Source organism: Pongo abelii, chromosome 1 (genome assembly GCF_028885655.2).
Source record: "Pongo abelii isolate AG06213 chromosome 1, NHGRI_mPonAbe1-v2.0_pri, whole genome shotgun sequence".
Taxonomy (NCBI): Eukaryota; Metazoa; Chordata; class Mammalia; order Primates; family Hominidae; genus Pongo; species Pongo abelii.
This window is the reverse complement of record NC_071985.2, coordinates 91,098,142-91,125,538: the sequence shown is the minus strand read 5'-3', so window position 1 is coordinate 91,125,538 and position 27,397 is coordinate 91,098,142. Positions and strand designations below refer to the sequence as shown.

The following is a 27,397-nucleotide window of genomic DNA, read 5'->3' as shown; positions in this document are numbered from 1 at the left end:
TATTTCCAATGGTGCATATTATTTCATTATATAGATTAATATAGCTGTACTATCATCAATTCTATTTTGATTGACTTTAATTCTTAGAAAATATTAATTCCTATCAACTCGATATTTATCTCCTTTCAACTTACCACCTCCCACATCATTCCACTTTCTATTTTCTCTTCAATATGATTGTATTTCAAATATTTGAAGATCATTATTGTGTCTCTGCTAAATTTCATGTCCTTCAATCCATTACCACAGCAAGACAAGCATGAAGAAATATAATATTAATGGACATGAGATTCAATATAACCAATCAAATACTGAAAACCATACAGGGAAAATAGTAAGATTTTGAAAAATGCACATGGTATTTCATTTTCATTTACTTCTGCCAAAAGCACTCGCTGCTTCTGACCTTGGCAATAGGAAGGAGAAGGAAGCACTTTCCAGATAGTGATCTTTAAAAGGCATGAAAGGACTGAGTCTACTCAGAGAAAGCAGGCGAAAAAATCTTATATTCAAGAGACATTTACAACAGAAGCAAAAACACACAAAATGAGAAAAATCCAGTTCTCTCTAATATCAAAGAGAGCCTCAAATTGTTGCTATGTTCCTGAGGCTCGGAGCATTGGCTCATTTGGCCTGAGAAGTGGCCCAGGGAAAAAATACAGTCTCTTAAACTGCAGATTTCAAGAGCTGTGTATATTTATTTTCCCCAAGGAGAAGAGAATCCCTCTGCCCCAAGTCTTCTGAGATCATCCTTTTGAGAATTCCTCCATGCTACTAAGAGGTAAGGAAGGTAGAACCTGAAGGCTGGTCTCAAGGGTTTCATTAGAAATGTGGGTCGCTGATGAAGGAGTTGTTTTCATTTGCCTACTGACTGTTGGGGATTGTTGGAGTGTAGAAACTAATACTGCATTGAGTTTTGATAAAGTAAACCACATGAATACTGGGTACACGTACAAAGGGAGGACCTTAAATTTAAGTTTCTCAGTATTGGAGAGCAGCTAGCTTCCTGAAACTTATTTATATAAATACTATCAGGGTAATCAAAAGGTTATAGGGGCCGGGACATCTGTCATCCCACTTCAGCCTACAGCAAATTTCCTTGAGTCTCACTGACATACATCTCAGCCTTACTTTTCCATTTAGGGAGACCCATCACCCACACCACATTGGGAAAGGGGAGAAGACACTGTCAGAGCCCTTCCTTGTGCTCCCTTTGGTTCATTCTCTGATCCTGCTGGAGGGGGAATGAAACAGCCATGAACTTCCAATAAGTTTAATTTCTGGCTCAGCACATCCTTCTCCATTCATACAGTCTCTGCACCCATGTGAGATGTTTGAGTAACATTTCAACCACTCTGTAAAAGGGGACAAGGCCACAAGGGCCTTCAACCCAAACTAAGAATTTTTAAATTCTGAATTGGCCATGTTTTCTCTCTGATTACAAACATAATGCTTGTTCATTATAGAAAAAACAGAAAAGGAAAAATAATGTAACGTAAATCACTTGTGATTTCCAATTTAGAAATCAACATCATTAACAGTTTGATGAATAGGTTTCTAATCTTTTTTGCATTCATATGTGTGCACCTGTCTATACACACATGTATTTATGTTTATGGTAAAAATGGGATGATTATTACTTTTGTAGCCTTTCTTCTTTTTAATAATATGAGATCATGCTATACAAACTTCCTTATATCCAGTTTATTTTTTCTCTTAGCAATGCATTTTGAAACTTTCCCATATCAATAAACATTTTCCTACATTATAATTTTTAAACAGTTGCCTTGCCTTTTATTACAGGAATGCTCTTTATAATAATATGGTTTGTTTGAATCAAGATTCAAATGAGCACTGCTTATTGCATTTGATTGTAACTCGTTAAAGTTTTTTTGAGTCTAGACTAGGGTTTCTCAATAGTGGCGCTGTTGACACTTTGAACCTGCTAATTTTTGTTGTGTGGGTGTGGGGTGAGTTAGGAGGGGAGATGGTCTTCCATGTTACAAGATGTTTAGCAGGATCACTGGCCTCTACCCACCCAGAGGACAGATGCCAGTAGCATCCTTCTCTCTTTTCCCACTGTATTGGAGAAAATAAAAAATGTCTCTAAACGTTACCAAATATTGCCTGGAGGGCAAGGGTATTTCAACATCCCATTTCCCCCATATTTTAAAAAGTCTCATTTACACATTAAAAAGCCAGGTCAAAATCTTACTTTCTAGATGGCATCTGCTCATAGTATCATTAAATTTGCTGTATCTTCTGTACTTTTTATAAATTGGAAATTAGTTTTAAAGGCTTAATTAGATTCAGGTTCAACTTATTAAATTATATTAGATATATTAAACTGGATATACTATAACCTGTAATATAGTATATTAAACTATGGACTATTAAACTATATGTAAAACACACATAAAATTTGGCATATGTATCAGTTTAATATATATATATAAATTATAAATTCATAATCAAGTAAAGTTGTCTGATTTAACAAAAATACAGGACATCCAGTTAAATTTTATTTTTAAATAAATAGCATAATTTTTAGGATAAGTATATTACAAATATTGCATGGAATATACAAAATAAACAAATTATTTATTGTTTTTTGAAATTCAAATTTAGTGCAGCATTCTGTATTTTATCTGGGAACTCTAATCAGGAGACACATACTGTTTTGTTGTCTTACTCTAAGCAAAGCTGATTTCAAAATACTACATTGTACCTCATAAATACAAACAATTATTATTTGTCAATTAAAAAATAAAATTTAGTCCAGGCACGGTGGCTCATGCCTGTAATCCCAGCACTTTGGGAGGCCAAGGCAGCCAGATCACTTGAGATCAGGAGTGCAAGACCAGCCTGGCCAAACCAACATGGTGAAACACAATCTCTACCAAAAATACAAAAATTAGCAGGATGTGGTGGTGTGCCCCTGTAATTCCAGCTACTCAGGAGGCTGAGGCAGGAGAATTGCTTGAACCCGGGAGGCAGAGGTTGCAGTGACCCGAGATCATGCCACTGCACTCCAGCCTGGGCGACAGAGTGAGACCCTGCCACCAAAATAAATAAATAAATAAATAAAATTTAAATGCATGCACAAAAGCTAATTGATCAATATTTCAGGTGGCAACAGCTTGCTCCTCCATTCAAATGGATCCCATTCACCTTTATCATTTAATTTATTGATAACTTTTGTCTAAATCATTTTTTTTTTTTGAGACGGAGTCTGTCTCTGTCGCCCAGGCTGGAGTGCAGTGGCACAGTCTCGGCTCACTGCAAGCTCCGCCTCCGGGGTTCATGCCATTCTCCCGCCTCAGCCTCCCGAGTAGCTGGGACTACAGGCACCCGCCACCACACCCGGCTAATTTTTTGTATTTTTAGTAGAGACGGGGTTTCACCATGTTAGCCAGGATGGTCTCTATCTCCTGACCTCGTGATCCGCCCGCCTCGGCCTCCCAAAGTGCTGGGATTACAGGCGTGAGTCATTGTGCCCAGCCTAAATCATTTTTTAAAATTAGGAGTTGCAAAACAGTGCTTTCTTAATCATGCCATTTCTTTTACATTTAGTCAATGGAATTATTTTATATAGAAGAAGTTTCTTTCATCGTTTAGCTTGGGGTGCAAGCTAAAAATGAGTAAAATTGGAATTTAAGCCTCAATCTTCTAATTCTGATCTAGTGTATATTCTATTACATCCAGTGAAAGAAACTATTCTGACTACAAATAGTCATAATCCAGCAAGCCTGTGTCCTATAATTAGAAGATATATGAGATATCAGGAATATATTATAGGGGGAGGAGGCAGTACCTGCAAACTGAAGCAAGTTTATAAGTGATTTCCTAAGTAAAAAAGATTAATTCTCTAGAAATAAGGGGTAAACGATGGTGCCCAAAAGAGAAAAGAATGATGCACAATTAAAAAATCTAGGGCATTTTTTCATTTCCCTCTATGCTGGCCACAAATTCTGAATAACACATTTCAAAATAACCCATGCTTCCAACTACCTAGCCATGGATGTGCCGTGTAAAATCAAATTGCTTGTGGCTTCTGAGAGGACAAGAGTTTTGGTTCACAAACACACTGTAAAAGGCAGGGCAAAGAAGACTCTCTTTTCTTTAGCCATGTGACTAAGGTGGCACAAAGAATTTCAGCTTCCTTTTTACTCATTGACTTTATTATACTGTATTTCTAGTTAATTAAATTTACAGTCAAATATTCTGTGGTTAGAATTGTAGAAAGAGTATTAGAAGTCCATCTCTTTCCCATACTTTACATATTCTCAAGAGGGCTGGCATGCCATCGGTCATAAAAGAAAATATTCTGTGATACTAATTACCATAGAAATTAACTAAAGAGTATGTCCTGGATGCTGGTTTTCCTAAGTACAGATGCAAAGACAAGATTGGTGGTTTCCACAAAAGATGAATAATTGGAGATAAAGAGTTGTCCAGCATTCTGTAGTGCTCTTTTAGAAATATATATATATAAATATGTATATGTAGATAAACATATTTATAGATGTCTATATATACATAGTTATATATATTATTTCATATATTGTATATTATATATAAATATATAATATATACATATATAGGCATATTTATATATGTATGTATATTTATATATAAATATATAATTATATATGTGTGTTACATATGTGTATGTGTGCAGATAGATAGATAAAGATTTGCCTCTGAGGAAGGAAAGGATAATTTATTAGGTTGTAACATCTTGATATAATAATCAATGAGTTAATTGCTCATTTGCCTCTCTAATAAATACATATTAAAAATCTAAGCATGCTCTCTGCTGTGCTAAGTATCAGATAAAGAGCAATGAATTAAACTAATATAGTCATTGACTTCAGTGAGGATGTGATAAGGAGCTAGACCAGGAAAGATGCAATTTTCATATATTGTGATACATACTATGATAAGGTAAGAATGGATTAATATGGGAACAATAAGTAATCTTCTGGCATGCATTTTAATATATGAATTGCTTACATTCACCAGAAAGTGAAAGCCATATGGAAATGACTGGTCTGGTACATTTACTGTTAAAAATGAATACATTCACATTCTAAGTTATTTTATAAGTTTGAGTAATGTCTCAGAGACTGGTCAGCTCCAGTGAGTTTACCATTGAGATCTAGGGCTTGCATGGTAGAGACACAGACCCTGGATCATGGGGGCTACACCAAGATTTTTCTAATTACCAAATTCATCGGACTGTTCTTGGTTCTTTCCCTACTTCATAACTGAAACATTTAACACTATTAATCACTCTCCCTCTTGAAATGCTCTTCTGCCTTGGTTTTGTGACACTACTATCTCCTGGTGTTTCTATTAGAGTTTACTAGATGTGGTCGTTTAGCATGTACTGTGCATCTGTCAGTCTGCGCTGCAGAGGAGATGGTGAATGTCATTTACTCTGGTAATTCAGTTAACCTGGGTTGTCAACAGAGCTCTACTGCACTCTTATCATTTCAGTATGTGATTAACCTAAATATTTTAACCATCCACTCACTCTATCTCATCATTATAATTTAATTCTCTCTGTGTTACTACCTGGTATATTTTGTTCAATAATTTATTCACTTTTTAATTGACTTTCTCCCCATGATGGACTATAATAATCCTTAAGGGCACCTGTTCTCTCATCCTTTCCTCGGTCCTGTATCTTCAACTAAAGCAGCAGCAGAAACAACAACAGGAGCCTCATAATTTAATACTGTATTTTCCACTAATTAATTGCTTAGATATATAATTCTCACAAAACATTCTGAGGGGTTCGGGCTTCTCAATCCCTAAAATGAAGAAATTTAAATTGATTGTGTCTATGGTCCTTTTCTTTTTAACAATTTTTCCTGTACTTTAAGACTTATGATAAAAACTGATTAGGAAACTGGAAATAACATGTCTTCCTCAAGTCACTTCTAACAAATATCCCATGGTTATCGTCAGTCCTGCCATCTTTCCACTATTCTGCTTACGACTCCTTTCTTTCTTTGACTTCCACTTTCAAATCTATCACCACCTCCTGCTGCTCTTTCTTTTCTGCCAGCTCAGAGTCAGAGGCACAGAAGGCAAGGTTACTATAGATCTTGAACTGTCAACCTGGCAGGCCAGAGAGGAGAATGAAGGACTCATCAACTAGCCAGTAGCAGTCACTGCTCTTTAGAAGCCCCCTTAGGACCAAATTGTTCAAGTAACTGAACTCTTATCTTCTTGAACTCCTGCAATGCTAATTGCCAGAAAACATCTAGATGTTGGGCCTGCAGAGGACCTTAGCACACTTGTAGTACAATCTTTCCATTTCATACATGCAACTGTGTTGAAAGAAGTCTCAACTTGTGAGGTGTAAACACGAAATCATCAAGTTTTGAAATTACTGCTACTGCTGTGGACCCATTCTTCTTGGGCAGGAGGCTCCCTTAATGACTTCTTAGACTAATTCCATAACTTTTAATCACTTTATGCTACTAAAACAGTCTCATTGGAGTTATTAGACACAATCAAATCTAATTAATTTTGATTTTATAAAATTAATCAATTTAATTTTATCTTCTATTCAAAATTCTTTTCAGTCTCCAGCATCCTCCACCTGTCTACCACCGAGCATGGGGTAAGTTTATGGCTCCAGTGGCTTGTTATGTATTGGGAGGAAAAGGGTGATGGCCACACTACTCACATCCCTCCCTCTTCCAGATATCAGCCCCTTCCTTGAGAGTAGGAAGAAGAAAGCAACTCTCCATGCTGTATTAGCTGTCGGCTCCTTGTTTTGTTTTAACTGCTATTCCTGTATGAACACTACCTCATAAGTGGAGGTCAGATTGTGGTAGTGTAACCTTTGCTAGTTGTCACCATTTCTCTAGCACTATTCATTGTTCTTTCTCATTTGCAGTGATTCAAATATAGGTGCTCTCATGGGAATACCTTTGTAGGTTCTCCAGAGGAACCTATGTCCTATGCATCTGCACAGCAAAAAGAATGACCTATTAACTTATGGTTCAATCAATTCTACTTTCCTCTGCTCTCATTGCAGGCCGCCCACTCCAGAGCCTCTTGTTATTAGAGTTCCCCTCACCCAGAGAATTTCCCCTTTGAGGGAGAGGGACAATATGGCTTCAGTTCTGGTCACTTTCCTTTATGCCCACCTAACTCAGGGGTACTTAAGTAGGTGCCACACAATGGAGGCTAACTCCTAGCACCCTCTCTCTCAGGTCCATTACTTCTAACCTGCCTTTTCCTGCAAACCCTAGCAGTGTCAGATTCTCCATCAGTATCTTGCCTCATAAAGTTTAAGTCAAAAGATGACCTCAAACTCTCAACTTATTGGAGGGAATAATTAAGTTATCCCAAATGTTGTGGCCAAAGTGCTGGAGCACCTTGTCGAATGCTTTTCTTCCTCATGTTTAAGATCCCTACCATTCAGACCTCTAAGCTTCAAATCCTGGCTTTGCCATTCACTAGTTGTATAATCCAAACCTCTCTACCTCATTAAAAACAAGGATGCTGATAATACCTACTTCATAGGATTCCTGTGAGTATTAAATAGGATAAAGCACAATGCCTGAATACAGTCAGTGTTCAAAAAATATTAACAGTTACCTGTGCTTATTTTTTTATTAGAACACATCCTAGTTTCTCCATTATTCTTCCTGCTTATGGAAATCAAGTTTTTAATAAAGTCATTGTGGTTTGGAGGAACTCCCTTTTTCTGCATTTTTGTATTCTATACAGTGTTCCATATATTGCTGTGCACATGGCAACTGCCTAACAAATCAAGAAATACATACATTGCAGTTTCTCTGATATAATGCATTTTTCTGAAATGCAAATTAGCCTATGTGCTATTGGCAAGCCAAGGAATAATGCCAATATAACATTGAAGTTGGTTGAAACAAATTTTTTTCTAGCAAGTTAATGTTTTGAACTACCAAGGAGCAGCTAACACAAATCTTACTAGCACAGTGGAACATGGCAAGGAATAGAATATTCTGCACAGTAACTATTCACTTCAAGGTTTTCTCTTGGCTTAGTTTTACCACAAGTGTATCTTGAGCATGTTTGTTCTCTGGTTTTCCCCTGCTTTTGTGTATTTTCTCTTTGTCATCTTCTTCCACCAACCTTTGAAAATGATCAAGTCCTAGATTTACTGTTAATTTTATTTATTACAAATTTAACATATCTTTTAACTGCATAGTTCATTTGGTAGAAGTACTAATGTTTATGTTAGTGCTCTGATTATAGGTTTTGCATGATCTGTAACAGTCTTTTTTCTCTCAAGGACTTGTTAGTTTTAGTTATTTTTGCAGAATGCAAAGCAATTTTTAAAAAATGTGTGTTACATGTTATGGCAGAAACACCTGTGTTATATTCAAGAAAGATTTAAATTGAATGAGTGAAAGCCACTTCTCTCTTCTTGATTATGCAAGAGCTTAACTTCTTCAATTATTTAACTTATACTTCCCTTATTCCCTCTCTGCTTACTGAATTATTCCTGTTAGCTAACAAATACAATCCAGCATCTTATATAAAACAAGAATCCTCCCTTAACCCCACATCTTCCTATACCACCATCCCACAGCAAAACTTCTCAGAACATTGTCCACACATGTTGCCTATACTTCCTCAATTCCTATTCACTTTTTTAGCCCACTTCAGTTTGGTTTTTACACATATTACTCCACTGAAATTGCCATTGTTAAAGTCCCAAAAACTTCCATATTGCTAGATTCAGAGGATAATGGTATTCTCTATTTTACTTCACCTCTCAACAAGATTCAATGAAATTAACCATTTCCTCTAGAATTGTACTCTCTTCTTGGCTTTAGTGACATAATTCCCTGAGAGTTTTCTTACCTTACCAGCTGTTTTCTCTAGCCTCTGTTCTGGGTCTTCTGATACTCATCTTCAAGATATTGAAATCTCCTAGAGTTCTGCTCTGAGACTTTCTCTGTTGCTTAATTTCTTTTTCTCTCTCTTCAGCTGACCTCATCTTACTCAGTGGCTTTAAACTATGCCAGTGATTCTCTACTTTCTCTACTTTATATCTCTAATATAGACATTTCTACGGGTCTCCCAACATTTTTTTTATAACTGCCTATTTAGCACAAACTCTTAGATACAATAAAGATGCTTCAAACAAAAACACTTCCCAACCGGAACACTTGGTTGATTTCTCCCCCAATTCTAGTACTTCCCTTAAATCTACTACTTCCTCAGTCTTCACCATGTAATTACTCTCTACCCAGTTATTACAGCCAGAAATTTAAGAATCATATTTTATACTTTCAGTGCCCTCCAATCTGTCAGTAAGTCCAATTAATATATATACCTCAAACCCATCAACTTTTCTTTATCTATACTACCACTTCTCTAGACTATCTATCATCATATTTTGACTCTTAACCATTTCCCAATATCTGCTCAAAAACCTACAGATTACACGACGACATGCCTATCTATATATAGATAGATCGGTAGACATCGAGAGAATGTGTGTGTATACACATATACTATACATATACATGTCTATGGTTTGAGTGTTTATCCCCTCCAAACTTCGTGTTGAAACTTAATTTCCAATATGGCAGTATTGAGAAGGAAGACCTGTAAGAGGTAATTGGTTCATAAAGATTCTGCCCTCGTGAGTGGATTAACCTAATTGTGAAATAATAGATTAATTGAATAATGGGTTATCATGGGAGTAAGACTGGTGGCTCTAAAAGAAGAGGAAGAGAGACTAGAACTTACACGCTCAGGCCCCCCCTTGCCATGTGATGCCCAGTGCCACCTCGGGACTATGCAGAGAGTCCCCACTAAGAAAGAATGTCCTCACCAGATAGACCCCTCGACCTTGAACTTCACAGCCTCCAGAACTTTAAGAAATAAATTTATTTTCTTTATAAATTTCAGTCTCAGGTATTCAGTTATAACCACAGAAAATAGACTAAGACATACGTGAAGAGCCATCAAACTGTATTAAGCAGGGGAATATATATATATCTATATAGATATATAGATATACACACATACACTGTGTGTGTGTGTGTGTGTGTGTGTGTGTGTGTGCGCGTGCACATTCTTTTGCTTCACACAGTCCGGTGGCTCTTTCTTAGCTTTCAAATAAAATCCCAACACTTTTTCATGTTCTGCCAGGCCCTCATGATCTGGCCCCTATGTGTATCTCCAATCTCTTTTTATGCCATTGGCCTTCTACTCGCTATGCTTCAGCCCTAATGTCCTTCTTCTCTTAATTTCTACAATTCTCCAAAGTCTTTCTTTTTATGGGGACTTTCAGCTTCCCACTGCTTGAAAATTCTTGTTCCAGCCTTTGTCTTGTTTCATCCTATCTCGTACTTTAAGTCTCTACTTAGAAGTCATTTTCATCAAATGGACTTTCTTAACCCTATTTAAAACAGATTGCCCTTGTACGTCTATGGAGCAACATTATTTACTTTTTACAAATGTTAGTCACAAGCTGTCACTGTTCTGTTTACTATTTATTTTCTGTTTTCTCCAATAGAAAGTCTACTCCCCAAGGGAAAAGATCTTGTCTGCTTATTATCTCTCTTGTATCACCAGCAAATGACAGAGTGCTTGGAATACAAATACTTGTTGAACAAAGAAATGAAAATATATGATGAAGAATGTTCCTATGCTGAAACTAAATTTTTGTGTTAGGTTTAGTGACAGAAAGATCAAGTAACAGGTCTGTATCTATATATTTTTTTTTCTTTTATTATTATTATTATTATTATTATTATTATTATACTTTAGGTTTTATGGTACATGTGCGCAATGTGCAGGTAAGTTACATATGTATACATGTGCCATGCTGGTGCGCTGCACCCACCAACTCGTCATCTAGCATTAGGTATATCTCCCAATGCTATCCCTCCCCTCTCCCCCCACCCCACAACAGTCCCCAGAGTGTGATGTTCCCCTTCCTGTGTCCATGTGTTCTCATTGTTCAATTCCCACCTATGAGTGAGGATATGCGGTGTTTGGTTTTTTGTTCTTGCGATAGTTTACTGAGAATGATGATTTCCAATTGAATCCATGTCCCTACAAAGGACACGAACTCATCATTTTTTATGGCTGCATAGTATTCCATGGTGTATATGTGCCACATTTTCTTAATCCAGTCTATCATTGTTGGACATTTGGGTTGGTTCCAAGTCTTTGCTATTGTGAATAATGCGGCAATAAACATACGTGTGCATGTGTCTTTATAGCAGCATGATTTATAGTCCTTTGGGTATATAGCCAGTAATGGGATGGCTGGGTCGAATGGAATTTCTAGTTCTAGATCCCTGAGGAATCGCCACACTGACTTCCACAAGGGTTGAACTAGTTTACAGTCCCACCAACAGTGTAAAAGTGTTCCTATTTTTCCACATCCTCTCCAGCACCTGTTGTTTCCTGACTTTTTAATGATATTGCCATTCTAACTGGTGTGAGATGGTATCTCATTGTGGTTTTGATTTGCATTTCTCTGATGGCCAGTGATGGTGAGCATTTTTTCATGTGTTTTTTGGCTGCATAAATGTCTTCTTTTGAGAAGTGTCTGTTCATGTCCTTCGCCCACTTTTTGATGGGGTTGTTTGTGTTTTTCTTGTAAATTTGTTGGAGTTCATTGTAGATTCTGGATATTAGCCCTTTGTCAGATGAGTAGGTTGCGAAAATTTTCTCCCATTTTGTAGGTTGCCTGTTCACTCTGATGGTAGTTTCTTTTGCTGTGCAGAAGCTCTTGAGTTTAATTAGATCCCATTTGTCAATTTTGGCTTTTGTTGCCATTGCTTTTGGTGTTTTAGACATGAAGTCCTTGCCCATGCCTATGTCCTGAATGGTAATGCCTAGGTTTTCTTCTAGGGTTTTTATGGTTTTAGGTCTAACATTTAAGTCTTTAATCCATCTTGAATTGATTTTTGTATAAGGTATAAGGAAGGGATCCAGTTTCAGCTTTCTACATATGGCTAGCCAGTTTTCCCAGCACCATTTATTAAATAGGGAATCCTTTACCCATTTCTTGTTTTTGTCAGGTTTGTCAAAGATCAGATACTTGTAGATATGTGGCATTATTTCTGACAGCTCTGTTCTGTTCCATTGATCTATATCTCTGTTTTGGTACCAGTACCATGCTGTTTTGGTTACTGTAGCCTTGTAGTATAGTTTGAAGTCAGGTAGTGTGATGCCTCCAGCTTTGTTCTTTTGGCTTAGGATTGACTTGGCGATGCGGGCTCTTTTTTGGTTCCATATAACGAAATGAAGGCAGAAATAAAGATGTTCTCTGAAACCAACGAGAACCAAGACACAACATACCAGAATCTCTGGGATGCATTCAAAGCAGTGTGTAGAGGGAAATTTATAGCACTAAATGCCCACAAGAGAAAGCAGGAAAGATCCAAAATTGACACCCTAACATCACAATTAAAAGAACTAGAAAAGCAAGAGCAAACACATTCAAAAGCTAGCAGAAGGCAAGAAATAACTAAAATCAGAGCAGAACTGAAGGAAATAGAGACACAAAAAACCCTTCAAAAAATAAATGAATCCAGGAGCTGGTTTTTTGAAAGGATCAACAAAATTGATAGACCGCTAGCAAGATTAATAAAGAAAAAAAGAGAGAAGAATCAAATAGATGCAATAAAAAATGATAAAGGGGATATCACCACCGATCCCACAGAAATACAAACTACCATCAGAGAATATTACAAACACCTCTATGCAAATAAACTAGAAATTCTAGAAGAAATGGATAAATTCCTCAACACATACACCCTCCCAAGACTAAACCAGGAAGAAGTTGAATCTCTGAATAGACCAATAACAGGAGCTGAAATTGTGGCAATAATCAATAGCTTACCAACCAAAAATAGTCCAGGTCCAGATGGATTCACAGCCAAATTCTACCAGAGGTACAAGGAGGAGCTGGTACCATTCCTTCTGAAACTATTCCAATCAATAGAAAAAGAGGGAATCCTCCCTAACTCATTTTATGAGGCCAGCATCATCCTGATACCAAAGCCTGGCAGAGACACAACAAAAAAAGAGAATTGTATCTATATTTAAACCATTTCTTTGTTTGTCCATAATCATTCAAGCTCAGAGATTGCCTGTTTGGAAAAGTATATTATAAAAAACACTATTAATAAACTTCAAGACATAGCTTGCTCATTCTGAAAAATTAGAAAATATAATTAGCCAAAATTCTACCAGCAAACTGTGCTCAAATGCTAACTTTAATGAGATAGCCCTTGATAATTCTGAAGTTATCTTTTTTCTCTTAAAGATAAATTGGTATCATGAGATTATTGAAATATATTGTTGATTAGTATAAATTCAATTTAGGAATTGAGAATATAAAAAATTATTTATTTTACATTCTCTACTATAGACTTCTAATTAACTGTTGCCCCTTGGGTCATGCAGAGAAAATTTTCTTCGTATATCTTTCTGCAATGTGACTGTGCTATTACCTATGATAAAGAGGGTTGTTCTGTGTTTGGCAGCCTGTTCTAGGGTGGGCCTTGTGTCAATTCCTTCTTTTGTCCACCTGTCTCTATTTGAACAACATAAAACCCTCATTCATAGGTGCAGCATGACTTAATTTGTCAGTCACTAGATGCAGTTGTAAATTGCAAACAAAAAAATGGAAACGCAGATGTTGAAATAAAGATGCAATTTTTGTTATGAAATGGTCATCTGAATGATCCATATTTATATTCGTTTATTTATCATCAATGAAAAATGTAAAAATTTTCTGATTAAAAAACTTACAAATTCCTAATCATAATAAACACTATTCTATGGGAATGGCCACCAAAATGTCCCAAATTTTATGTCACTGCATCTATTTCTAATATTCAGCCTAATATTCTAATCACAGACACTCAATATTCATTTGTTTTCTTGAACCTCTATGATAATCTGTAAGTGTTTCCTGTTTTGGAAGAGACAAAGGAAAAACTGTGATGAATATCACTGGAAACTGCATATCAAGGCCCCTATTCCACGTTTCTCTGGCCCTTTTTTCTTCTTCAGAATTTAGCAGTGGTTTTCAATCCTATCAGATCACATTTGATAGCATGCATTTATTCCTGTGTTTGTAAGGCATAAACCTGTAACCATACTACAAACAGTGAGAATATTGCTGTGAAATTGCATACTCTATGCACCCCCAACAATCAATAATAGAAAATAAATGGTGATCAATGATGCTAGAGAAAAGAATAAATTATATTTCTAGTTTGTCTATAAAAATGATATTACAATATCTCTGTCTGAGGAAGAGGAGATCAAATAGCATGTAATAACAATATTTTGAAAAGGAAGAGGATAGTGGAATATCTGTTTGCTTTTTGATGGATTTTATAATGTTTATGTCATTTGTCAGCTGGTACATTTTTAACCTTTCGTGATTAATTTTCTTGTCCTAAATAGTAATTTTAATATCTAATATTGTATTCAAAAATTTCTACTGGATTTTTTAAGGAGGCCCCCTTAAACTGTTTAAGTTTCAGGGCCTCAAACTGGATCTACCTCTGCTACCTACACACACATATATTTTTTTAAATCAGTAAAATTCCCAGTTTTAATATAAAGAGGAAATAAAGTGAAATAACATTATAATAAGAAAATATATCCTTCATGAATATGAGTGCTACAAAAACAGACTGATATGAGAATAAGGTATTGGTGACACAAATATCATGAACAGTGTAGCTACAGGTGATCTGATTTTCTGAAACAGTGAGAAATTCAAGGGTGTTTTTCCAGTAAAAGCCAAGAATAATCTTTCCTCAATATACATGGTAGTTTCTTTTCTATAAAATACAGTACATATGAGAAGTGCAAAAGATGCTTTTGTGTTTATTTTTCACATTCGTGTTTAAGGCTCAGATAATTATAAAATATCTGGCTGCACATTGAAAGGATGTGCAGAATCAGGCCAATTATTTAGTATGCAAGGCTGCCTTCAGTATTGCAGGGCATTTGTTTGCCTGCTAATGCTACAAATGTCTCCTGTATACTCACCATTGAAACAAGCAACCCTCAGTACACATACATACATTCTCATGCATAAACTTACATTTCCTAAAGGCCTTTTGTAGGTGGTAACACAGAGTATGATGAGAAAGTTTCAAAATGCCTCCTGCCCCTCCCACTGTTCCCATCCTCATTCATACCCTCTTTCACCCATTAGAAACATACGGGTCACAGAACTGTTTAGTCAGAGTCCTGAAAAATTAGGTCTTCAAAAGTTGCCTATTAAAATGCAAATGTCCTGGTCTGGGCTAAGATCTCTCATCCTTATCTGTTAACAGCCTAAAAGGATTCCTTTAAGAGATTTCTGTTTCCATTTTGAAATTGTGTAATTCTGTAAGGAAGCATAAAATAAACCTGGCCTACACTACATTTGGCTTGAGGGCTGACTCTGCACAATGGGGATTTCTCTGTCTAGTACCACACCTGAAAATGATCTTCAAACTTCCTAACTCCACTTCTGCAGGCATGCGTGTGTTGGAGGTGTGGGTGTGGTTATGTGTGTGATGATGTCTGTCTCATTGACATGACTACTGCTGTGTGATCCTGGCTGCATCCTGTGAGAACAAGGTTTTGCCTTCTGGACCCACCAGTGGCCTTCTAGGTCCTTCATCCTAAGGACAGACCAGGAGAATGGGAAAGGAGGCTCTCTCTCTGCTGCTCTCAAGTCTAACCAAAGGCTTCTTGCAAAATAATTATAATATTCATGAAAACTAATATATGCTCTGTTCTAACCACATCACCACATTAACTCATTTTATGCTGACAACCACCCTTAAGGTAGGTACTATTACTATCTCCATTTTACTGGTAAGAAGGCTGAGGCAAAGAGAGTTTGAGTGGTCACAGCCAAGACTCAAACTTGAGAGCTTGTTCCTAGCCTGAACTCTTAACTAATCTTGCACTTAATTTCTGTAAATTATCTATGGCTAAATTTTTATTTTTATTCTTTTAATTTTTGAAAATTTATTGTAATATTCTGGTACTTTTTTTTAGCTGGGTATGGTGGCACATCCCCGTAATCCCAGCTTCTTGGGAGGCTAAGGTGGGAGGATCTCTTGAGCCTGGCCATCCGAGACTAGCTTGAGCAGCATAGTAAAACCCAGTCTCAAAAAAATTTTTTTTAAAGAAGGAAAACTTTTTTATACTACAACTTTCCTTAAGGATCTTCTTCAGTGGGCTTATAATATTGTTCTCCCCATTATGAAGAAACTGTCAGCTCACTTAACATCTGTATCTGTTGGAAGACATGAAGGTAAGTTTGAAGACCTTTGGGCTTCTTGGCTGGAATATACTATTTATAAGGCAGAGGTCATGATCAATTTGTTTGAGTCCACCTTATGGTTCAGATTGTACCCTTAACTACAAGACACCACAAAGATGCTTCATCGGCAAAGTGTGAGTGGCTGATCACATATCTTGAAGACAGGCAGCTTGATATCTGGATGCCCCCACCTATGCACTATAAAAGAGTGTAGATTATGCTCAGTGATATGCCTTGGATGTTTTGTTCCCTCCAAATCTCATGTTGAAATGTGGTCCCCAATGTTGGAGGTGGGGCCTAGTTAGAAGTGTTTGGGTCATGGAGGCAGATCTCTTATAAATGGCTTGGTGCCTTCCCCATGGTAATGAGTTCACATGAGAGCTGGTTGTTTAAAGGAAACTAGAACCTCCCTTTTCACTCTCTTCTTTAGTGGTCCTGGGAGTTTCCATTTATTTCCTTTGGATTTATTACTTTTAGATCCATTCAGGTCAAGACAAGAAGTAAAAAATATTAAAGCCACTGACTTTCTTGTGAAAATCTAACAGGCAGTCAGCATCTGCTGTTGATGCTCTTTCTTGAGCAGAAACTCCTGTTCAGGGTAGCAAAAGAAAGTAAACGCAGCTGATATCCTCCTAGCCCTAATAACATAGAGGAAAAAGGAAAGAATCCCTCTCTCCTTTCTTCTTTTTAGGCATGTCCATGAAATATACATAGCTAACATGCCAACAGTACCAACATTGTGTGGCTGTGAGTTGAGATGTCATGGCCTGAATCAAGAAAGGGAACTTATAGAACAGAAAGTTGGTTTAGATCAGTGATTTCCTATTTGTGGGTTATGGAACCGTTGAATCCAAGGAATTTCTGCATGAGGACTATGAATCCATGTGCACTTAATCACAAAGTGTAGACTCAATGAATAAAGACATCTTTATCTATCTATCTGTCTATCTATCAATCAATCATCTATCTATCTGGTCATGAACATGGGCTCTTAAGACATTGCCAGGTTCAAATTCTAATTCCTTTACATAGCAACTGTGTGCCCTGGGACAAGTTACTTAACCTCTTCATGCTTTGATTTCCTTATTCTTAACTACATAGAGTTGGTAGTAGGAGGAAAATAGATAGGACATGTTGCATAGTTAGCCTTGTATTTGATCCTCAGGGAGAGATCAACATTTATTAGGTACATAAATAACATGAGCAGACAGGCATTTTGCACTTTCATCATTTCATATTCAATTTTATATGGACCTCACCTTGTTTTAGAGAACTTTGAGAATGAGAAAGAAGCCAGCAGATTGATTTGGTTTTTCTGCTTCCCAATTTTGGAGAAGGACACAAAGGCTAACATACTGTATAGGCTGAGCCTTGATCCTCCCTCTGCCAGGCATGTCCCGAAACACAAAAGTTCCTGCCAAAAGCCTCTCATGCTGGATCCAGTTGCAGGGGCACCTCACAGTCCTCAGGCCCTGTAGCTCATGTACAGCCATTTGTTTCATTTTTCCACTGCTACAAAGTGAAATATAGATTAAGGCTCCCAACATCAAATAACAGGTCCAAGTTTGGGCATAGTGATACTCTTTATGTATTGAGCATGCCTGTACCCAGAATCAGAAGCAAGAACTGAAATTTAGACACGCCCTATTGGTTTCAGTGAACACGTGTTCCTGATGTGGACAGGCTGGGTATGAGAAATTAGTAGCAGCACACTCCACCCAGATAATGGATATGAAAGTTGAAGGACTTTTTTTTTTTATATATAAGATAAAAAACCTGTGGAATTCAACTGTGTATCAGCCCATTCTTCCAGGGAGGAGTAGAGCTCTTGTTTAATCTTAGTGTTAATGTGTTCCTTCTGCATTCTTGTTCTGTTGTTTTGGGCACCTGTAGTTATATGCTGTGGAAATTAGGGTATGGCTTTTTCTTTCCGATGCTGTTAATGGTTTGCTTTTTTGGGGTGGGGGGTGGGCTGGGAAGATGGGTAGTTTGGTTGCTTTTTAAGCTTTAATGAGCTGCTTTTATTGGACTGCTACATTTTTGCTGTTACTGCTACCAAAGCACTTCCTTTATTTCAATACCGGACACTTAAGCAAAAGCTTTAGAATGATAAAGCCAAAGTTTCAAAAAGCTTTAGAAATGAAAGTGGCCTCTCTAACTCCAAAGCTTATACTCTCCGAACTAGGAATAGTACCTCTCAATGAGCTCTGCTCCATCTGCCATCTAAGTAGGAGCTATTTAGACAACGACTTCAGAGGAAGCCTTTAAATAGACTATTTGAGTCATGGTGTCATGGTAAAATGACTATCTCTGAGGGACAATTTGATTGTAGGTTCACTGTCCTAGGAAAAAGGAACCCAAATTTCCCCTGGCAAAGTCTCAACAAAGTGGTAAAGTAGAACCTTTCCCCATCTCTTCCAGGGCTTAAGGCTTCAAATATTGCCCTCTGGCAGCACCTTAAAAACTACATCTTCCCCATTTCCTCCTCCTTCTCTTCTCCAATCCTATCCAACAACTTTCTGCATTCTGTTCTTTCCTGATTATGCTCTCTTCTTCGTGACCATGGAGAGGACTGAGATTGTGTAGCTATATTAAACTAGCATAAGATGCTGTTTATCAAATTAAACATACTATGTAGGTTGACAATAACTTTAATCCAGTCAAAATTCATATTTCTCCTATAAGTCTTTAATAAACAGTGGTAATAAAGAAGGCAAAAAATGTATTTATTGGCCATCTTTTACATGCCGGATGCTGTGCAATGCATTTTACTTCTTTTTTATCTCATTAAATCTCATAATATAACCATTACCTGGATACCATTATTGTCCCTATTTTACAGGTAACCTTCAATCACATAAAGATTAGGAACATTTGAATTCAGAGCTTTAAACACAAATAACTTGTACTTTTCAAAATAACTTGCTGTTCCCTTTAAGGTCTGTCACAAAAATATAGCATGTCCTGGGCTCAGTATCTAATCTTTCTTATCTGAAACTTAAATTCCTATTTATTAACCTTTTTAGCCCTATATTTTCTAATTCCATAGAAAGCTAAAGGTTTTGGTTAGATCTTCACGTGGAATGACTGGTTTCATTCAATAGACTTAATTTAGCAGTCTGTGGGGAAGAGCCAGGTATGATAGAATGGTTCAAGTGCTTCAGATGTGAAGTGGTTTTAAGTATATTGTCCCTGTCTTCTTCAGAGTTTTGGTAAGGGTAAAATAGAACACTCATGTCAAAGCAATCTTTGCAAATGACAAACCACTATAGACATTAATAGAGTTTTCATTTCCAGTATTATCATTAATATCAGATCCTGAAAGAAAGTTGAGCCTTGACCTAGAGCCAAAAAACAGAAGAATTAGGAAAGGAATCCTGGAGAAAGGCCCTGCTGTGTATTTAAAGGAGAAAGGGTGATCGTGTTGGAAAATTATAATATTAAAAGTAAACAAAAGCTAGGAAGTAAAATAAAATAAATTATATGCCCTAGATCCCCGTAAGTAATGGTTTAACGTCTGCCCTCCTGTGTTCTGAGCCAGATTAGGGCACAGTAGAGAAAAAGGAGTCTCTGAAAATGTTTCCAGTTTGGCTGGTCAGATAGCGGATCATCAGTGAATCAGATGAAAATTTGTGGATTTGTAGACTAACTGATCAGCAGGAAATTAAACATGAAAAGTGTTGGTAGCTCTGGTGAATCCCAAAAGAATTCAGCAGTTGCTAGTCATGCTCCTGAATATGTATAAACAGTACATCATATGATTAAGAGTTTGACTTAGGGGTTAGATTTTATGTGTTTGAACCCCAAGTTAGTTATTTAATAGTTGGCACCCCAAGACAAGTTACTTAACCTCACTAAGATTCAGTTTTCCTATTTATAAAATGTAGATAGTGATGGTATGTACTTTATAGGATTATTGTGAAAAATAAATGAAATATCAGATTTATTTAGGATAACACCTGGCATATGTTTGGTATTCAGTAATTAGTTGCTGCTGTTTTATTCTGCCCTCCCTTGCATCCCACTTTTCTAAGTTGTAAACTGAATAGTTGTGCACTGATTGACAGATTAAGAAAGGCTTGTGATTGTGCTAGACCTATGCCTCTTTCTCACCAGATTCCAGGTGTATATGTGGAGGTGGGATAGGGAGTGGAGTAAGTGGGTAAATATTAAATTGCCCAGTTTGGCACCATCCTGAATATTATCTCTAAAGAAAGAAGCAAAACCAGGCACGGCTGATGGGTTAACCAGATATGATACAGAAAACATTTCCTTCTGCTTTTTGGTTTTAAGCCTATATTTGAAGCCTTAGATCTCTCCAGCACAGTCAGCACCAGGAGCCCATGAAGAAGATGGCTCCTGCCATGGAATCCCCTACTCTACTGTGTGTAGCCTTACTGTTCTTCGGTAAGTAGAGATTCGATTACTCCTCCCAGGGAGGCCCAAATGAATTTGGGGAGCAGCTGGGGTAGGAACCTTTACTGTTTGGGTGGTGACTTTTTCTAGGACATGTGCAAACTATTGGGCATTTCCCAGGGTCTCTGTAGTGGAGCCAAGCTAGAAAGCAGAGGCAAGTGGGCTGAGCAACACCTAAGGAGGAAGTCAGACTGAAAGCTTGGTTCCTTGCATTTGCTCTGGCATCTTCCAGAGTGCAAATTTCCTACCAAGGAAATGAGGGTAGAGGAGAGAAAGAAGCTCTTTCATCCCCTGATTCTGATTCCTGAAAAGATGGTTGGTCCTTAAAATTCCATGGATGTAGATCTTATCCCCACACCCAGATTCTAGTCCTCTGGTGATAAAGAAGACTGCTGGACACTAACGTATCCTCTCTGGACTTTTGCAGCTCCAGATGGCGTGTTAGCAGGTGAGTCCTCTGTTCTTGTTCCCTTGGTGTTTCAACATGTCTGGGCATTGCTTTCCTCTCACTATTTTCTTCGTCCCATCACTTCTGCTTTCTAATGAGTACGAATCTGTTCCTTGGCCAGCCTACTTTCCCTCTCCACCTTGCCTTGTCTTTCTTTTTTTCCCTGATTCATTGCATTCTCTCAAGTCATCCTCTCCTCTGTTTTAGTCAATAACCATGTCTGTTGCACATATACATGTCTCGTTCTCTCTCCTAGACACTTTGGCATAATCTCACTCAATAATTACATTATTATTATTATTGCCATTTTATAATTAAGGATGCTGAAACTCAGTGATTTTCTGTTGGTTACATGGCTAAGGAACTGGATTTCAACATAAGTTCTTTGGATCTAAGTCTAGTTCTTTTCTGACTATATCACCCTTTTGTTATTACCATGTATTTACTTCTTTGATCTCTGTTCAAATTTGCACTACATCCCCTTGCTCCAGGAAGCCATTCAAGACTGACTTTCTTAGTGCCTCTCACTGCTTTCTGGAACTGACATATGTTTTTCACTCTGTATATACTTAACAATTAAATAGTCATAAATATTCAGAGCTTGGAGAAGCCTTATATTTCATCCAGGCCAATAACTTTATCCATCAATAATTCACTCATTCATTCACATAGTAAATATTTAATGTAGCAATGGTTGAACATGGCAGATAGTGTTTCTACCTCAAAAGAGACTGCAGTCCTCATTTACAGATACTAAATTGAAATTAACAGAAGTAGAGTGAGTCAGCTCAAATCACATAGTGAATTGGTTTCTTTGTTTTTAAATCTCCTGCATATGTGTCCTGTCTTTCTCCCTGTATTGGGCATTCCCTGGGGCACCAATACTATTTTCTCCTTCCCCTAGAAATCAAAACAGTGTCTTATCACCAACAGAATAAGGACAGGCTGACCACTGATTGTCAGAATATTGCTTCATTTGTACTTTTAAGCCTAGACAGTTTTCAATGACTTTTTCTCTCTACATCTCTTTTCATATTTTTATCTTCTTGAAGTCCCTCAGAAACCTATGGTCTCCTTGAACCCTCCATGGAATAGAATATTTAAAGGAGAGAATGTGACTTTTACATGTAATGGGAACAATTTCTTTGAAGTCAATTCCACGAAATGGTTCCACAATGGCAGCCTTTCAGAAGAGACAAATTCAAGTTTGAATATTGTGAATGCCAAATTTGAGGACAGTGGAGAATACAAATGTCAGCACCAACAAGTTAAGGAGAGTGAACCTGTGTACCTGGAAGTCTTCAGTGGTAAGTTCTAGGGATATGGAAATACGGATCTTTCATGTGAGGGATGGCTTATCTGAAGACGGGAAAAAAACAGGTTATTCCAAGGGTTAGGACACCAGAGTGGGATTCAAGGCCTCTCATTTTTAAGACCGCTGCATCGGCTGGGCACAGTGGCTCACGCCTGTAATCCCAGCACTTTGGGAGGCCAAGGCAGGCAGATCACGGGGTCAGGAGATCGAGACCATCCGGCTAACATGGTGAAACTCCATCTCTACTAAAAAATATATATATATATATAAAATTAGCCGGGCATGGTGGTGGGCACCTGTAGTCCCAGGTACTCGGGAGGCTGAGGCAGAAGAATGGTGTGAACCCGGGAGGTGGAGGTTGCAGTGAGCTGCGATCGCGCCAGTGCACTCCAGCCTGGGCGACAGAGCAAGACACTGTCTCAAAATATAAATAAATAAATACATAAATAAATAAATAAATAAAAAAGACCCCTGCATCTCTCTTCTTCTACCCCCTTCCCTTTTGATTACTCATATGCCTTCTTTCAATATTCTAGTCGTCTCTCAATATTATTCCTCCATCCTATTTTCCTCTATCTTTTCTGCCTAGATTCAGGTATATATTATGTGGTCAAGCAGCATGACATATATGTGAACATTTCAAAGAGGTTGTTTCTGGAATAGGATCAAAAGGTTTGACTTAAAGTTTTGCTCTGCATAATCCATATGCCATGACCTGAATATTAGGTTGTACGCTTTGTTATGAAACATATCTGGGTACATTTCCTCATGTCCTCTATTGTTACTTAAGAACACATATTTCATGCTTGTTTCATTTTTATCACTCCTACTGCCAACAATTAGCATAGCATGCTTAGGCACATGTGGCTTAATCAGCAAATGTTGAATAAACAAACTAATGATTTTGAATATTGACCAATAGGTCTCTTTTATACTCTATATTTTTCTCTTGAGTGAAAAAAAATGTTTCAACCTCCATATGTAAATTCCAAACACAAACTAAAGCAATGTAGAATAGCTTATTTATTTCCTTGAGTAGGTTCTAGAGAAGTCCTCAAGGATTGGTCCTAAATTAATTATGCTTATTATGCTAGCGATATTTCCTTTCAAAATTCTCCTTCAATTAATGCTTTTTAATTTTTACAAAAGCATTAACCATAGAATGCGATTCTTGTCTTTCACTGACCCATTAGTGACAAATATTTATTGAGTACCTACCAACTCCTAAGTATTGCTACCAACTCCTAAGTATTGCTACCAACTCCTAAGTATTGTGTTGGGCATTCAGAATAGAATGTAGAACTAGACAGGGTCCCTGACTTCTTGGAGCATAGAGCTATATGGGAAGAGGACATTAAGTAAAGAATTACATAAGTAATTAATTTAAATTATACATGTTTTGAAGAAGTTTTTTTGACAACTATAATTAACACTAGAACTGGGAAGTTTCTATAAGGTAAGAGAGGACAAAATAGACACTCTCCTAAGCTAAAATTCCCAAGAAAGACTGTTTATTTTCCCCTAACCAACTAGAACTAGCAACAGAAGATCTGAAAGGAATTCTGGCTTTCAAGTGTTCCATGTATGGACTCAGCAGGGAGGTCCAAGAGGCTTTGTGGCCCCAGACTGAGTTTTCAGGAGGGGAAAGGATTTATCAGTACAGAAAACAGGCTCTAAGCATTATTTTGTGCCCTTTAAAAATCCACTTTATGAGCCAAAAAGTGGGTTAATGATAATTCATAGTTTCTGACACATGCTCTATGCATGGCTTTCTTTTATCTATTCATTCTCTCTCTCTTCATTTATTGTTAAATAAATAACGTAATGAATGTTTTTCAGATTGGCTGCTCCTTCAGGCCTCTGCTGAGGTGGTGATGGAGGGTCAGCCCCTCTTCCTCAGGTGCCATGGTTGGAGGAACTGGGATGTGTACAAGGTGATCTATTACAAGGATGGTGAAGCTCTCAAGTACTGGTATGAGAACCACAACATCTCCATTACAAATGCCACAGTTGAAGACAGTGGAACCTACTACTGTACGGGCAAAGTGTGGCAGCTGGACTATGAGTCTGAGCCCCTCAACATTACTGTCATAAAAGGTGAGTTGGTAAAGGAAAGGAAAAGCATCCACAGCAGGGGAAGGAAGAGAGGACATCTGAGCCTGAGCGGTTACAGCTTGTAGAAAGGGGGCACCTGTGATACACTGGAAAGCCTACTAGACTTGCAATGAGGACACCTGGGTGATAGTATATATCTCAATCTCTGTTTCAAAGTCTTGACTTGTTAAATGGTGCTAGTAATACCTGCTCACACTATGAAATTTTTATGAAGATTAATGTGGTAATATTTGTGAAATGACTTTGTAAACTGTTAAGCACTATCCAAGCATAACAGATTTTGATTACTATTTTGATCTCAAAGTCATCTGTTGCTCCTGGGGAGAACACTTATATTTATCAAATTGAGAAAAATTTCAAAGTTGAATGGAAAAAGGATGTAAAGAGCTTGAGGAGCCCATTCCAGCTTAGGAGGGCTGGGAAAGGAAACCAGCAAGTCAGTAAGCTGTGTGCCTGTGTATTGAGGGAGGAGGGAATGGACTTGATATGGAGAGGGTAGGCAGGTGGACTGCCTCTATGGCCTGTCAGAAAAACTGCTCTCTCCAAACTCTGTATAAGAGAGGGAGCCTGTGAAGTATTCACTTTTGAAGGAGAAAGTTAGACTTTTCCTTCACACACTTTGTACATAATAATGTCTAAAAAAGCATGAGGTCAAAATACATAATTAAGTCCTAGCAGTTCTCTGTTAACTAATTTGAGACTGAAGTGCTATGTACTTGTCTCTAGGCTTCCAGTATTTTCATCTGTAAAACAGAATATTTGGTCTAGACTCCATTAGAATCATTTGATAACTTAAAAAATATATTGATGTTCATGTCTCATTTCTTGAGATTCTGATTTAATTGGTTTGGAGTGCAGCCTGGGTATATATATTTTTCACAGGTCTTTCACATAACGGTAATGGGTAGCCAATATTGAGAATCACTTGTCTAGGTGATCTTTAAATGATTTCTGGATGTAATATTCTGAGGCTCTATAATTTGAGAATAATCACAAAAATCGGTACAGTTTATAAACAGACTAACAGAACACAAAATAATAGAATTGGAAGGCAATTTAACTAGTGCAATTTCTTCATTTTGCCTAACAGGCATGTAAGAAATGATGATTGATTAATTGAGTAATAGGCATTGATGACCCCTGTCCTCACTTTGTCTCCTTTCCACCCCTTAATTATATGTGAATTCTGGTCTTGTCATTTCCAAGAAGGGGTTTATCTTTCCTATTCTCTTCCCCGCTGGGCACGGCACACTGGCTACTGGAGTTATGAGGAAATGCTTAGGACTCCCTATGGCTCCAGGGAGCACCAACAGAGCTAGTCAACCCGGTGTTAATCTGAGTGTTTTCTCTATACTTCTGGATGCCACATCCTGCTAAAAATGAAGGACAAAGCTTGGTCTTTCTCTTAGGGAGGATGAACCTCTGAACCTCATTCTTCAGTTCCCAATATGAATTATGTTTCTCATTGCATCTGTGTTCCACTACAGCTCAGCATGAGAAGTACTGGCTACAATTTTTTATCCCATTGTTGGTGGCGATTCTGTTTGCTGTGGACACAGGATTATTTATCTCGACTCAGCAGCAGGTCACGTTTCTCTTGAAGATTAAGAGAACCAGGAAAGGCTTCAAACTTCTGAACCCACATCCTAAGCCAAACCCCAAAAACAACTGATATAATTACTCAAGAAATATTTGCAACATTAGTTTTTTTCCAGCATCAGCAATTGCTACTCAATTGTCAAACACAGCTTGCAATATACATAGAAACGTCTGTGCTCAAGGATTTATAGAAATGCTTCATTAAACTGAGTGAAACTGGTTAAGTGGCATGTAATAGTAAGCGCTCAATTAACATTGGTTGAATAAATGAGAGAATGAATAGATTCATTTATTAGCATTTGTAAAAGAGACGTTCAATTTCAATAAAATAAATATAAAACCATGTAACAGAATGCTTCTGAGTATTCAAGGCTTGCTAGTTTGTTTTTTTCTACTAAAGGCAAGGACCATGAAGTTCTAGATTGGAAATGTCCTCTCTTGACTATTGTAAGTGCGATCTAGGAATGAAAAGACAGGAGGATGCCAGTGAGGTGGATCATTTTTATGCTTCTTCTTCAGCTTACTATATATGAACTTTCAGTTCTTGGAAGAATCAGGGACAGTCTCAAGACATAGGACTCTCAGGATGGAGTACAGTCCAGGATTCTTCTGTGATTGTTTTGCCCCTCCCAAATTTATATCTTGAACTTATATCTTGTATCTTTATACAGCACCCGAACCAAACATTTTGGAGAAATTCCAGCAAATAATAATAACCAAAACCTTCAGCTCTGAAAACAGTCCAGGACTGAATAAGATCTTGGGCAAAAGAACAAGACAGTTTTGGTTTATTTTCCCTTTCATTTTATTTCTTCCTCATATTCGTTGGAGGCTCATTCTTCTGTCATGGAGTAAATGGGATTAAGTTTTTACCTATGATTTATTTTTTAATTTTTTGTAGAGATGGGGTCTTGCTATTTTGCCCAGGCTGATCTCAAACTCTTGGCCTCAAGTGATCCCATCTCAGCCTCAAAAAGTGTGGGATTACAGGTTTGAGCCACTGCACCTGGCCAAGTTTCTGCCTATAATAAAGCCATCCATTAGAAAGAGACTAAACCATACAGAAAAAGACATCAATTCAAATCCTGACTCTTCTACTTTCTAGATTTGTGATCTGGGAAAATTTTTCTTATACCTCCATGGGCTTTAGTATTTCATTTGTGAAAAAAAGAAA

The 27,397-nt window shown here is 37.4% G+C and overlaps 1 protein-coding gene across 3 annotated transcripts; it reads left to right on the top strand.

The window, feature by feature from the left end:
- The first annotated feature begins 460 nt into the window (after positions 1–460).
- On the top strand, positions 461–26,566 carry FCER1A (Fc epsilon receptor Ia). 3 transcript variants are annotated; one of them, XM_002809952.4, is made up of 7 exons: positions 461–781; positions 6,600–6,637; positions 20,624–20,737; positions 21,174–21,194; positions 22,247–22,501; positions 24,349–24,606; positions 26,112–26,566. In XM_002809952.4, the coding sequence occupies exons 3-7, from the start codon at positions 20,674–20,676 to the stop codon at positions 26,294–26,296; spliced, it is 783 nt and encodes a 260-aa protein (XP_002809998.1). In that variant the 5' UTR covers positions 461–781; positions 6,600–6,637; positions 20,624–20,673; the 3' UTR covers positions 26,297–26,566. The 3 variants fall into 3 exon arrangements, with proteins under 3 accessions (XP_002809998.1, XP_009240596.1, XP_054414802.1); XM_009242321.3 differs by lacking the exons at positions 461–781; positions 6,600–6,637 and having other exon boundaries at positions 20,654–20,737; positions 22,346–22,501; XM_054558827.1 differs by lacking the exons at positions 461–781; positions 6,600–6,637; positions 22,247–22,501 and having other exon boundaries at positions 20,654–20,737.
- The last annotated feature ends 831 nt before the right edge of the window (positions 26,567–27,397 follow it).

Excerpts from the sequence above, each read along its gene's own strand:
- FCER1A (XM_002809952.4), top strand. The coding sequence starts at position 20,674 with ATGAAGAAGATGGCTCCTGCCATGGAATCCCCTACTCTACTGTGTGTA. Across the intron at positions 20,738-21,173 it reads TGTAGCCTTACTGTTCTTCG|CTCCAGATGGCGTGTTAGCA; the intron begins GTAAGTAGAGAT and ends GGACTTTTGCAG. Across the intron at positions 21,195-22,246 it reads TCCAGATGGCGTGTTAGCAG|TCCCTCAGAAACCTATGGTC; the intron begins GTGAGTCCTCTG and ends ATCTTCTTGAAG.